General features: G+C 43.0%; 1 protein-coding gene across 2 annotated transcripts in view; it reads right to left on the reverse strand.

Annotated features, from left to right (window-relative positions):
- The window catches only part of TPP2 (tripeptidyl peptidase ii), a 203805-nt gene extending 194075 nt beyond the window's left edge, over positions 1 to 9730 (reverse strand). The window contains exon 1 of one of the 2 annotated variants that reach the window (XM_087378744.1): positions 9153 to 9730. In XM_087378744.1, the coding sequence (XP_087234870.1) occupies positions 9153 to 9552 (400 nt within the window). In that variant the 5' untranslated portion in view covers positions 9553 to 9730. The remainder of the gene's footprint in view (positions 1 to 9152) is intronic. The other variant, XM_087378745.1, reaches the window with a different exon arrangement.
- Positions 9731 to 15269: the final 5539 nt, after the last annotated feature.

The raw sequence follows: 15269 nt of genomic DNA on the forward strand, positions 1-15269 counted from the left end.
CACGTTGTGGTGGCGTATGGGGCATGGTCTCCCTGAACTTTCAACCATCTGAGCTATGTTCATTGTAACCCCTCATCTCGTCTGAGGAAAGATGTGATAGGCTGGACCTCAATAGAATGTGCTCTAGTCGCTCTCCATATCGAGGGTGGCCTCTATGCCCCTCTCTCAGTAATCCAGACTGCCCGCATATCAGCTATCTCCTCCTCCTCCACCCGCTGTGTCCTGGAGCTGACTCAAATGCATAAACATTTGTGACACGTCACTCTGTCTGGTCAGCCTCTGTATCATGTGTCCTCGTCGTCTCCTGCTGCTCTCTGATCTGTTGTAGCAAAGTCTCCCTATGTCGGTGCATCTCAAGCAAATAAATCCCGACGCAGATCTGGTCATGGAAGTGGATCAATTGTGATAGTGGGCCCGAAGCCGCTTCCATCCTGATATAGGCAATGATATTGTCCCCTAACCTATGCAGACACATAGAAAATGCTCATATGTATCAATCACTCCTAGTGTGCTTAGTCCGCCTTCTTCTTGCAGCATTCCTTAGCTGAATGACCAAGCTTTTCACAGTAGAGTACTTCATTTGCCTCTTTTTCTCTGCATCCTCGGTCTTGTTGTTCTTGGAGTCTTTGAACTTGCCCTACCGGGCTTGCCCCTTGCCACGCGAGCCTTCTCGTCCAATTGAGTAAATAGCTTTTCCCAAGCCTCTTCCTCCAATAGTAAAGGGCCAAGCTCTTCGAAGGTGAGAGGCTTGGTCCTCTCTCCTGCAGTGACCGTAGTCACAAAACTCTTGAAACTGCGAGGTAGCCAGTGTAGCGTCAGCAACGCTAGATGACTTGAGTCTACCTTTTGACCATTTACTACGAGCTGATTCCTTACCACCTTGACTTTTATCAGATGGTCATGAACATTGTCCCCCTCATTCATATCCAGATTGTATAGTTGATGTTGAAGAAGCAAGAATCGAGATGTGTTGCCTTTTTCCTACAAATCCTTCAGGGTATGATCCTCCCTTCACCCTATTGTCTTCTGCCCCCTTGTCTCCTCAAATCGGGGGCTCACAGGTGGGGACAATTGTTAGAATTATTATTATATTCTAGCAGTGACCAATGTAATGTAAGAAATAGGTTAGGGGCACTTTTCCCTCTTTAGAGGTTTTCCCCCCTAACCACAGTTAGTTCACTAACTATGGTTAGTGAAGGATAAAGTTTTGTCACTTAGACAAAACCTTTCCCTCTTGTTGTATTCAGTCACTTCATCTATTGCAATCTGACTCTCTCTCACTTGCTCTCTTGCTCTCTCACTCTCTCTTTGTCTAACATTTGGTACCAAAGCCTGCCTTCGCTTCCGGACCTAGAGCCCATCGTCAAACTCCTGCCTTTGCCCCTGGACTTCTATTCATTGCCTGCTCCACACGGGAATCCGTACAAAGCCTCGACCTACTCATCCGTACAACTATACGGTCAGTCGTACTCTTTGCCCGCCGTACATAACGTATAGGTCTTGCGCCATTCGTCTGTACAACAAGCGCCACATTCTTTCCGTAAAACAGGAGTTACCCGTCCGTACATGTACGCTCAAGCAGCCATACAACGTCCGTACGTTGTACGGATTTGGAATCTGCTGTCCGTACAACAGTGTTGCAGACGTCCGTACAAGTCTATTATACGACCGTACTCTATTTACAATCTGCCCGTACAATGGGTGTCTGTACATCGTACGGTCGACCAGCTGTTGGTACACGTCGTAAGGTACTCCTGCGCAAGTCCATACCTGCTTTGCCGTACGTTCCGTATCTGCTGGTATCTGCTCCGCCACGTGTTTGTACGAGGTTGTACTATTGTATGTGCGCTCCATACTAGGCCATACCATACAGCTATACGGCTAGATTAGCAGCTCGATGCAACAGTTCTGTTCAACCTTCATGTGCATTGAGGCTCTTTTGCAAGTGATTCTTTGAAGGTACATCTTGCAGGGAGCCATTGTTTGGCTAGGCAGTTTTTTGGACAGATTTCACCACATTCTGTGAATTTAGGCATTTGGTGAAATTTGGGGGCTTCTGTTGAATTTGCCTTCTTCTGGTTGCAATTTCTAGCAAGAAATTGGGGCCTTTTGCAATTAGATTGCAATTTTGCAGAAAAAGAGCAATTTTGGAGCTTTGTAGGCTTTTCGGACTCAATTTGAGTCACATTTGAGCACTTGGGGAATTTCCATTGGCAGTAGAATTTACTCCTTTTGCAGATAAATTGCAAATTGGGGCTTTCAGTCAATTTGCCCCTTTTTGTTGCAATTTCTTGCTTTGCTTTACACAGCAATTTCTTGCATTTTTGGGGCTTTCAGGCAATTTGCCCTCTTGTGGATGCAATTTCCTTGAAGAAATTGGGACTTTTGGCATTCTAATGCAATTTGGCAGTGTACATACATTTTGGGGCTGTTGCAAGCAATTTTTGGACTCATTTTGAGTGACATTGCAGACATTGGCAAATTCTGCAGTGTTTTTTGGAAGTTTTGGAGAGCATTTGCAGGATAATTGAAGTGCATTCTGAGCCTTTGACAGGCTGTGACAATATTTGTCACTGTGGGCAGATTTTTCTTCGCAAATTTTACTTGTGCATTTTATATCCCAGGAAGGGATTTCACTTGGTCAGTCTGCTGTATTTTTGAGATTATCTGGTGAAAATGGCTCAGAACAACTCAAATGAGGTGTTCAGGGTTCTCACGCAGGAGGATAAGCTGGATGGCACAAACTACTCCTTGTGGAGTTTCATGGTTCGCAATATCTTGGTTGGCAGACATCTTTGGGATTATGTCAATGGAGATGAAGCAAGACCAGATACAGCGACTACACCTGTCACTCCTACAGCTGGGGGCAAGGGTAGAGGTACAAATGCAGCATAGGTGGTTGGAGCAACCGCTCCAGGAGCTCCCACAGCAGAGCTGAAAAGATGGGACTCCAGAGATGCACAAGCTCTTTCAGTAATTTCTCTTTTTGTCAAGGGGTTCATTATACCTCATATTCGGTCATACAAGACATCTATGGCAGCTTGGGAGATACTAGAGAGTATGTTTGCAGCAAGAAATGATGCCAGGGTTTCCTTTCTGAAGCGAGAACTTTCCCATACACATATGGAGGAAGGAGATTCCATGAATTCTCACCTCACAAAGCTTCAGGACCTCAGGGAACAATTGCTTAATATTGATGAAGTCGTTCCGGATTCAGAGATGATCACCACCACTTTGACTCTCTCTTCCTGAGTCCTATCTCGGTTTCCACACCTCGCTGAGTTTGTCATTGAGGGGGGGCAACAATCCTCTCTCCTTTCACGAGTTGGTAGGACTTCTATTGCAGAAGGAACAAACTCGCAGAAATATGGCAACCCGGGCTAGCGAGCATGCTATGCTCTCCAAGTTCAAGCCCAAGGGTAAAGGGAAGCAAAAGCCACATGCCAATCAGCCCACACATCAGCATAAAGCTGATTCTGGACAGCCTTCTTATAAGGCAAAGGGTGATACAAATAAGCAAAAAAAGAAGGGCATTTGTCATTATTACAAAAAGCCAGGTCATTATATTGGAGAGTGCAAGAAGCGCATAGCCAAAGAGAAGAAAAGGGATTCCGGTATGGCTGTGTCAGATGCATCAGTTCCACATTCTCATGATAAAGGAGATGTTGCAACCAACTTGGTTGAAGAGCACTATGCCTTTCTGTCTTGCAATTCAGATTTTTCAGTGGGTAGTTCTCATATTACAGCCACTAAATAGTGAAGATGATGACCCATATGCTTTCTTGACTTGCAGTTACGATCCTTCAAAGGATGAATGCTCCTTTAGTGTTGATGAGACACTTCATACTTGGTATTTTGACAGTGGTGCTTCAAAGCACATCACTTCCAAGAATAACTCTGCATTCTTCACCCACCAAGAAGAAGGTAACTTTTGGGAATCATTCTTCTTATTCAGTGTGTGGAGTGGGAGACATTATTCTCACATCCACTGATGGCACAGATTTCAGAATTTCAGATGTACTCTATGTGCCAAGGATAAAGGAGAATTTGCTTTCAGTGTGCTCACTCAATAGAGGAGGATTTCAAGTTGTTTTTAATGATGACAAGTGTGCAGTCAGAGACAAAGAAAATGACTATGCTTTGATGTTGTCTAGCACTTTGTATCGAGGTCTTTTTCAGCTTGATCTATATGAAAAAAGATCCCATCTTGCATTATCAGTTAGCACTCCCACTGCTGCGATGCAAAATGCGGAGTTATGGCATGCCAAGTATGGGCACATGAACGATGGCAGCCTAATGACACTTCAAAGGCATGATATGGTTGATGCATTGCCTCCCTTGGAGTCCCCTCCTCCTCATGCATGTGAAGGCTGCATTCTTGGCAAAATGCGTGGACTTCCATTCAAAAAGGATGGTGCAGTGAAAGCTACACGGAAATTACAGCTTATTCACAGTGATGCCTGCGGTCCCATGAGGACACCTGCTTTTGGGGGTTATCTCTATTTTGTTACATTCATAGACTTTACCAACTACACTTGGGTCTATGGTCTCAAGGCAAAATCAGAAGTGTTTATGCATTTCAAACACTGTGGCTATGGTTGAGAATGAGACAGGACTCAAGGTGCAGACACTTCGTACAGATCGAGGGGGGGAGTATATGTCTCATAAATTTAAGACATTTTTGAAAGAAAAAGGCATCATGCATCAGCTTACAGTGAGGCTTACACCTCAACAGAATGGCAAAGCTGAGCGGAAGAATCGCACCGCCATGGAAATGGATAGATGCATGCTCACAAGTAAGAAGTTGCTTCACAGGTTTTGGCTGGAAGGCCTCATGTGTGCCAACTATATTTTTAATCGGGCTCCTACAAAGGCTTTGAAGACAATCACTCCCTATGAAGCATGGCATGGGAGAAAGCCTTCCGTGGACCATTTTAGAGTTTTTGGTTGTTTGCTAATCTTCATCTTTCATTGGAGGGTCCTTCTCCGATTCTCACTGATAGTCAAAGTGCTATAGCAGTGGCAAAGAATCCTAAGTTTCATGCTCGCACAAAGCACATTGAGGTTCACTATCACTATGTCAAAGAGAAGTTGCATGCACGAGAGATCAGTATGATCTATGTGTCAACACATGACAATGTTGCAAACATCTTCACCAAAGCACTTCCACTTGAAAAGTTTGATGCATTTCGCAATGCCCTGAACTTATCTCCTTTTGGTGATTGATCATTTCCTTGTACATGACATTGGCACTGCAGGGGGGTGTTAGAATTATTATTATATTCTAGCAGTGACCAATGTAATGTAATAAGTAGGTTAGGGGCACTTTAGAGGTTTTTCCCCCTAACCACAGTTAGTTCACTAACTATGGTTAATGAAGGATAAGGTTTTGTCACTTAGACAAAACCTTTCCCTCTTGTTGTATTCAGTCACTTCATTTATTGCAATCTGACGTTCAGCTCTCTTGCTCTCTCACTCTCTCTTTGTCTAACAACAGTGACATTCTAACAGAAGCATACTAAGCACATATGGTATCACATTGCCTAACGAAAGAGGGCTCGCGTAGCTCTAGGTTCCCAATTCCCACATATAGCACATTTATAGAGTTGGGTGGTTTCTATGACTCAAATTGGGCAGGTGACTAGGACACTCGGTATTCGAGTACTAGCTATTGCTTTATTCTTGCTCCAAGGGTCATTCATGTCTAAGCAAGAAACAGCCAACAGTCGCCCTTTCTTCTACAGAGGCGGAGTACAAAGCTACATGCATTGCAGCATGTGAGACATTTTGGTTGAGGTGGATTCTTGAAGATATGGAGAGGATGCAATAGTGATCATGTGCAACAATCAAAGTTCACTACGCATGAAGCACATTGAAGTTCAGTACCACTTTGTTCGGGAGCTCATCATCGACGAGATTGTAGAGCTGATGTACTATCCAACCACTAGTATTCACGAAGGCACCTTCAGGGGATCAACTAGAGCACTGCATTCAACGGATGGGGATTGGCCCTTGGCCCACGGTTGCATCATTGAGAGCGGGAGTTAAAAGTCAATGGCCCCACCTGTGAGCAGTCATTGGACTGAGAGGGGGTAGGGCACAGGGACCTTGAGACTGCGCAGCAGACTCAACAGTTTTGCAGGTGATCTCCATCGCAGATGCTGCAGCAACTGACGCGGGGGATTTGGGCTACCTGCGTGGCAGCAGGCTGCACAAGGAGCACAGCAAAAAAAGGTCCTGGCAGAGCCTATTTAAGCCCTGGCCAGGGGGGCCGCCAGGACAGACTTTCCAGCCAATTTGCCAGGTTGGGGAAGTCTGTCCATCATCGGCCTGGCTCAGTCAGGCAGATAAGGGGGCAGACAGCCTCCTCTAAATACCCCTCCCATATCCCTTCCAACGTGCTGATTCCTAACTTCAAGAATGGCAAGCTCAATGGGACTAATTATCCTATCAACAACGTGAGATACAGTACCATCTAATGGCTAGGAAGATTTCAAACATGACTACAGCTACAGAACTGAAGTCCAAGGATACTCAGGATGCCTCGTGTAAGGTCACACGTTCAGTTTGTGGAAATAACTTTTGAAGCCAAGACAATCCTCAAAGATATGTGCCCTGCCATGTGGTGCTATGATTGTACTACTGTTCCGGGTTGGTTCTGATTGCTCAATGAAGATACGGAGCAGGATCTGGAGGTATGAGAAATGTGGGAGATTGTATTTGACTTCAAGACCTTCGGCATGTTCCTGAGAGCTTCTGAATGGGAGCAGATGGAGCATCTCTTTGATAAAGTGTCTGAGTAGTAGGGTCAATGCCCCATTTGTGAACCCCCATATGAGGAAAGCGTCAGCCTTCAGGGCTTGACACCTCTATATAATCATGGGTCAACGTAGTGCCATGTGGACGCACCATAAGGGAACCACGTGCGCACATCAAGGAAACAGATGGACTATCATGTGGGCAGCATGGAGGCTGCCACATGGGCTGAAGCAGCAGAGATATGGGCAGCCACAACCACTGCAAGAGATCATGCAGACTGTAGGCATTGATTTGGCCCTGGAGGATGGCCGATTATATGTACGGCATGCCCCACACCCAACGCAAGGGGCCTATGTGGAGGTTTGGAGGCATACAAAATAGCCCCAGCTTGGTCGGCCCAGGCAAGGCCAGTTGGCCGTGGCCCACTGGTTACAGGTCGGAAGGGCTCAATACACCCAACCAGCAGGTCAGCTAGGTGGCAGGGTAGGTCAGCCTGCCAAGTTGGCAGGTCGGCCCCACTGGTCAACCAGCCTACCGGCCTGGCTGGCCTGATTCAAACGGGGGGGTGGGGGCAGTAGCCCTCACTCATAAAAGGAGAGGCACATCCCTTATTCAAGCACTTGAGCCTTGGTCTGTTGATCAGGGCACGCAGCAGAGGGAGAACAAGTAGGGATATCACGTGCACATCTAGCAGCCCACTTGTGGAGACGACATGTAGTTATATATCTAGATGAATCCAGGAACATGCCCAAACTCATCCTCTTAAAACACAACAGATAGTGCAGTTTCAATCTCATGACAGTCACAAGATTGAAAACCATAAACTCCATCACGAATAGCAGGGACTAGCTACTATGGCATCCCCACGATGTCATCAGCATATACAAAGGTCTTCGTACTGAGTTTCTATCAGCACTCCAGAGGCAAAAGGCAGACTCAGCCATGACAAAGGTTGGCACTAAAGGAGAAGGCTAATCATCTCTTCATTCAAGCTACAACTGCTTTGAAGACTATACGATTTCATTTTAGTCTCTCTCAAATGAGGATTTCTAAGCAAAAAATGCTTATTGATAGGGCAACCCACAGTGCCCAGTCTGGTCAACAATCATAGGATTCAAGGGACATGTAAATATGGCTTCCAAAAGTCTTCCTTCATTTCGCAGAATCAGTAGAAGAGGCTAAGCAGCAAGAAGACGACTGAACGCTCCAGGAGCATGTGGGTTCCACAATCCTGCTGAAGATCAAATCACAATCAAGAAGGGAAGTTGGAGGAGGATAGAGATAGGCTGGTGGGTGCAAGCAAGGTGGAAGCCAGTGGGAGCTAGATGTCTTGGAGCAGATCGCAATTGAGCTTGAAAGAAGCAAAACTCACTAATTAAGTGGCTACTAGCTATAGAAATATAAAAGCCAATGCTTTTAGTAAATCAAAAAGATAAAAAGAAAAAATAATTAATTAGACTTTAATTTGCTAATTAGAATTAATTACTGTGCGAATCAAGCTAACCTAGCTCAAGGATCAACCTTAGACTTGCTCTGACTGGATCTTTTCAAAACTAGCCCTATGACTTCTCTACCCAAGCACTCAATTAATTAACCTAGGCTTCCTAGGGTCATAACTTGAGGGTCAGAAAAGCATATAGTCAGAATGTGCAAGTTCTCTCCACGCTACCTCCTACGGATGAGGAGGATCGTGAGTTTCAAAGATGAGGTCTTTAAGAGCAAGATTTACATATAATATCTCACGAAATGGAGGGACCTGCCAAAAGATGACAAAGCATCATGCAGCACTACCAAGGGACCACATAAATCCACATCCCATTTTTTATCTCCATGTGACATCAACATTACTATGCTTGTGTGCTCTCAAGCAAATTGAAAGATACATGGCGGTGATCTCAATGTGACATCTACATTACTATGCTTGTGCTCTCTCAAGCAAATTGAAAGATACATGGCGGTGATCAAGAAGCACAAAGGGAATCACTGAAAATTTCCAGTTGGAAAACAAATAGTAGTAGTGTTTTATTGATTTTCCAATCTGTGATAAGTGGTGCAGCTATCTAGAGCTGCAACAAGAGATTGTTTCCTTAGTTTTGTCCCATAAAATTCAACAACCTACACCTTTATGCAAAGGACTTGGAACTTAGGAGGCTCAGCTCAGTCGACACATCGATCCTCGCGCATTAATGCACATCATTCTCAGGGACCACGCATGAAAATTGACGGGATCAGAGCAGAGGTTTGATCTCGTAGCACTTCATTTGATCAATATATGTTAATCGGTTTAGTACGAGTGATTGTGGCCTCCATTTAAGACTTTTCTTACAAAAAGTATGCGTGTGCCATGGACAAAAACTTGCTTGCATCTCGCAATTTCGCAGGTTCACACGTACCAAAGATTGCTATTACAATTCCTCTGCCGTCGTAATGTGGATGATTAGCGAGAAATCTCTCGGCACCAATCTCTTTCTTTGGCATAAGGCTTGCAAGAAACGTGCGTTTATCAATCATAGAGACGAAATTCTCTCCTTCGGTGGAAGGCGCAATTTCATAACCCACAGGCATTGCTGGCAGCTTGTCCGAGCCTGCAGGATTGCCTCCTTCGTCTCCTTCCCGGTAAGCAAGGATCACAAAGCTGCGCGACAAACTCTTTCTACGCCTCGTCAGGAAGGATCGTCGGCGAGGGAGGTTGGCAGGAAAGGGGTTGTTGGGGTTGAGATTGATGGAGGGCTTGATAAGGGACTGCGAAGAGGTGGGATGGGAAGGACAACAAAAGGAAGCGAGGGAGTGCATAAATGCGGGGAAAGGGAGGATGAGAGAGGAGCTATGGAAGCTCGGAAGGAAAACTAGAAGCTAGGGCACCATAGCCAAGGAGGTGAAAGGTGAGCTTGGGGAAGATGAAGTGTTGTTTAGGCAGGTGGTACTAGTGGTGAAGATGATGACACAGAGCTTAGTTAAGTTTGTGTGTGAAGCCCTCAGCTTAGCTTTCTTCTTCCACATTCACACCACTTGCTTTCACTCCACCCCTTCGTTAGCGTGTTTGCTTCCTACTACGCCGAGTTCACACTACCCGCCCGCCCGGCGGACAAAGTATAATAAAAGTCATCGCATTCATCCATTGGTTGAGTGGATGAATGGCTAAATCTCTCGGAGACGACGTGGGTTCAAAGCCCAGCATTGAGCTTCGCGAGAAAAGAATCCACCCGCCCATCTACTTGGGCGGTCTCCCCTCGTCGTAATAAAATTTTTTGGAGACAGGGTCCGGGCCCTCGCTCTTTATTCGTCCACGTGTGACCACGAACCTTTTATGGGTGGGCGGTCGATGTGAGCCCCACCCTAAGATTGCTTGCCCACGGCCCATATGCATTCAATGCATCATGAACCGGCATGAACAGCTCTAGTCTGTAAACACCCTTACCTTTCACTCAAAACCTACACATTGAACCTCTTTTTCTCGCCACCCTCGCGAGACTCGCACTCCTAGGCCAACATTTTTATCATGCCACCCTAGCTAGACTCTTCACCTTGGGACACTGGGGAGATCGACGATCCTCGATGAACCTTTTCATGGGGGTTTTACAACCACTGCCCACAGATCGACGGAGCACCTCATTGCTGCCGCCGCTAATGAATATTAATGTTTCAAGGTTTTCACAACCATGCGCCCCCATCCTGCACATGCTAGCAAGAAAATGCACCTTAGTCGTTTGAAGCTCTTGGCTTAGCTTTCTTTTTCCACCTTCACACCACTAGCTTCCACTCCACCCCTTCCTTACAGGTCACTCAAAACTTAGACATTGACCTCTTTATTTGGACTATCTTGGCCGGAGTTTCACATGCTCCCAATAGTGTGTAGACCAAGTGGCAAAAATGTGTGGGTATGTTTTGGCACGTTCATAGTTCAAGCCCCAAGCTCCCCTTAATTCATCCATGGCCTCCTCGATGTTGCAACTCGAGACCTTGTCTTGGTCACCCCATATGGAATTTTGTTTGGCATTAATAAAAGGAACGACGCAATTAAAAAAACTTTAGGGGTGTTTCACAACATAATGATCTACCTGTCCACAAATCAATGGACCAGCCCCCCGCCAATGAAAATTCTCACAAATGTTTCAGGGGTTTCGCAACCTTCGGCCCACACCTTCAAAATAAAATGAGCTAATAGGGTAGGTGAGTCACTCTCAGGGAGGGGAACAAAGGCCGGGTGGCCTCACAAGCCTACCCAAGAAAGTGCCAACAAAATCCAACCAATCAACAACCTGTGCCCCCCAGGTTGGTATCTGACGTCTTCATTTAATAATGAGATGCTTTGCTTGGTGAAAGGCTTGTGACTATCCAACCCTTGTGAAAGCCAGCACGGACAGATGATCTCTTTTTGCCAACAGTCTAGTGGGTAGGTAGCTCAACAAAAACATAGGGTTATTAAATCCCCCTTAGGCTCATAAGTGAGACTTATGATCCTTTGCCAAACACCATGCCACAATGCCTATCCAAGGCTCAATACACACATCTTGTTGAGTTGTTCCCAATCTCATCAAGAGGTCAATTGTGGCAGCCTTACTTTATTTTATGTTAATGTAACGGCCTTCCACAAGGCATATGCTCGCATCTTACATCCCATCCACAAGGCTACACATGAATACCATGACAACATTACTATGTGTTAGGGCCTCTATCAAATACAAAGACAATGTTATAAAAAGCAACATCACTTTAGTGCTCATTTCCCACTGACCCTTATAGTCAATGCCATCTTATTTTTGGGATAGTTTTTCAAAAGGAACAAGGTACAATCTATGAAGGTACCCTTTGAAAGGTTGACATTGCAGTTTTGTTGCTTAATAATTCTTTACCAATATTGCTTCCGTCTTACAAGCTCACTACACTTTACACTTTATAAAAATGGAAGATCTAACTAACATTGCACATAGGTGGAAGATTTGTCTTACAAGTTCACTACACTTAAAATTTTAGAAAGACAGAAGATCTCACATTTCGTAATTCTACTTGTTGATAGCAAAGTTTATTTTTTATAAATAGTATTTAGTTTTGGGACATTTATTTTGGAGCCATGTTCCTCATGTACACACATATACACAACTTACAATTGATTGCTTTGCAAGTATAGAAAATGCACCTCTCCCCTTTGTATGTTCCTCTAGTTAATGAAATCTAGAAATGTGGGGACTAGGTTGTGCTATTGACGGGTTGATAATGTATAGAACACGAGTTTTCATCAAACCATTGAATTTCCTAGTTTTCAATTATAGTTGCAAAGTTCTAAGTGCTAGATTTATTAGATTCTCCATCTCAATCACACATGTTAAAAGGTAGCACACAACGATGATAAGAGTAGACAATTATGCATGTACACATCTTATGTCACTTAGTAATATAAAAAGCATATATACAAACAACGAATTAAACATTAAAGGAACATAAACCATAGTAAGCCTCCTTTATTCATAAATGATACAATAGGCAAAGTCAAATGACTCAAGGGAGAAGACGTGTCTTATATAGGAGATTCCATATTGTTTGACATCAAATCGTTGGTTATGGCAAGGGGTAGTCATTCTCAATTTGATGGATGTGTTCAATGGCAATCCCATCATGCCCTGAAGGTAAGCACTTAGTCAAGGATGGTAATCTACCCACCACATTTTGTATGAGTGCATCCCATTTTCGTCACAATCACTGAGATGTAATGGCAATTGGTAGCCCTTCTCAATTTTATGGCTATGCTCAATGGTGATCCCATCAAGATAAAGGTGTGGATTTGACTGTGACCTATGTAAATTGGACTGCGAGCACCTACACACTTATTAAAATGATATGCCTTATGGTCTGTTCTCTCATGAGTATCCCTTTTAATTATACTTTGTGTGTGTGTGTGTATGCACACATGCACGCACGCATCTGGACGTGTTTGTACATGTATGCATGTGTGTGATTGCATGTGCACGTGTGCATGCGCGTGCACGTGTGTGTGTGTTCCTTGGACTCCCTCTAGGCTCTCCACCATGTGAGCTCCTTTTATGCGAGTAATTTTGGGCCTGTCAATTCTTTGAAAGGTTGCATACAAGGTCCACTTGTGAATCAAGCCTTGTCTTTAGAGATAGCTCATTGTGATTCACAATTACATTGCATTCAAAGTCTCAAGCAAGTTTGTGAGATTTCTTTAAGGAGACTTACTCTTTAACTCAATCAGAGGTGGAAGGATGTAAAAGAAATAGATGCTATGAATAGGTGATTGTGCTTTCAGTATAAAGTACAAGAGAATAAAAAAAATAGAATTGCATAAAGAACATGTAGTGCTAGGAAATGGAGGTGAGGTTAGCAAACGATTTAGGGTGTGGGCATTATATGCAAAATAATGTCCATTGGAATCTTTAGTGCTCCTATTTGGGCTCAATTCATAGTGTTACTTTCCAATCAAGGGCCCTTTTCCAGTCCAAGAAAGTAATCGGCATTCTTAAGGATGTGTATTGGAACAAAAAATCCTATTGCGCACTCAAGAGAAGTTGCGTTGCTAAGGCAATGGCAATATGGGGGAGTGTGATGTGCATGTTTCTAGGAAATGTGGTGGGAAGGTCATCATGCTTGAGTAATTGTTTGCCTTGACTTCTTTGGGGGGGGGAAGTGTTTGCCTTAAGCACATGACATGGAGATTATAGAATTGAGAGCACTCAACTTCTCAGCATCTTGATTCGTTTGATATTACTATTGACTTGGCTATTACCTTTCTATTCTATGCAAAGAACCAAAAGCAATGGTATTCTTCAAATGAACATTACTTATAGATTTAAATATTTTTTATGTACATCTAACATGCCCTTGTGTGACATCTATCTCATTACGTGCCACATTAACTCGATAGCTACACAATTATAAGAATATATGCTTTAACTATTGAAGGGGATGGCATGGACATGATCCATCTTGTACCATGATAATGCGTGCATAAACTACATATTGAAAGATTTTTTACCATAATTATGATTTACATAATTGTAAGAAACTATGCTTTACACTATTGAAGGGGATGACATGCACATGCTCTCCCTTCTTTTGAGATAATACATACATACACTATAGTAATTTTGCATATTGATAGATTTGAAATTGAATGATTCTTCAATTTAACCTTTAATACAAGTTAATTATGGAGCCAAGCTATCAATGCACATGTATGATTCCAAGAGTGAGTTGAAACAATACATTGTTAGTACTTTGTCTGGCATAAAGAGTTGAGATAGACACATATAAAAGCAATCCCTTCACTCTTTTTTTGTCACTTCAAACCTTCCCCTTTGCTCTAACTTTAGAAGGAATCAAAAGAAAACACAAGTCTTGTAAAATTTGAATGTAGTCATGGTGGAATTATACCTTTTTTGTTACAAATCTAAATTAAAGGGACATTCTTGTTGGTCATGTTCACACAAATGGCACCTTTAGGGAACATTTAAATAGGAAAATTTGGCCTTCTAATAGGGAGATTTTTGTTGTCCATGCTCTCATACATATGGCATTGTTAGGAAATTCCCAACCACTAATACCTTTATGGACACTATTGTTATTTATTTTAGACTATTCAGTCTTGACATAGATACGAAGGACGACGATGAGATATACTAATAAACTTATAAAAAAAAAAGGGTAAAACCAATAGGGGAAATCTTAGTAGCTCGTCTCTCCTTATATCTCTTGCAATTCAAAAAAGAAGAATGCCCTCAAGGAACAACTAGCTTTATTGTCCTCTCACTTGAAAAAAGGTATGCATATGATCAGACAGAATATGCTTAGACTTTGCACAAGGATCATCCATGTCAGATTATTGTAAACATATTTATGCTTTCCAAAAGATATGTTGACAAAAAGCATCTTAATATTAATGCACTACTTGTTGACAAAATATGAGACATGAGCCATCCTCTAAGGGATATCATTGAAGCCTTGTTATCTACATATCCTGAATCCATCCACTTGCAAGCAGATACACTCACATGAATTTATATGAGTGTCACCTATGATTGTCAATGTGGCAAGGGAAAAAATTTGAGAGCTATTCTTGCAAGTTGCAATTATCAACATATAAGCTTAAGGTCAATAATAGTGTCTCCTTATTGCCACAATATCATTTAACCTAACTATTGGTCTGTCCTAATTATTTGATATTAACCTAAATTTAACACAACCCCATGCTCAAACATGCCTACCCAAAATCAAGGTCTAATCAAGTTAATCCAATGTGAGCTAGTTAGCTTAATGTTATCAAAATCATGTAGGTTAAGTATTTGAGTCCATTTCCACAGATTCTAAAGTCCATAGACTCCTAGGTCAATTCTCACCTTCTTTTGTAGCCTATCTTTCTTATTTTAAGTATGCATCAAGCAAAAAACAAACCATGGCTTCAGCCTTCAACCATTGAAGATTCAAGTTTTCTTTACATTCTTAAGCTAATATGACCATCATTTGCTATCCTGGCACTTATCAATCAAGGTGCCAAC

Source organism: Dipteris shenzhenensis, chromosome 9, assembly GCF_047967505.1.
Source record: "Dipteris shenzhenensis isolate YYH24624 ecotype China chromosome 9, Dip_SZ_1.0, whole genome shotgun sequence".
Taxonomy (NCBI): Eukaryota; Viridiplantae; Streptophyta; class Polypodiopsida; order Gleicheniales; family Dipteridaceae; genus Dipteris; species Dipteris shenzhenensis.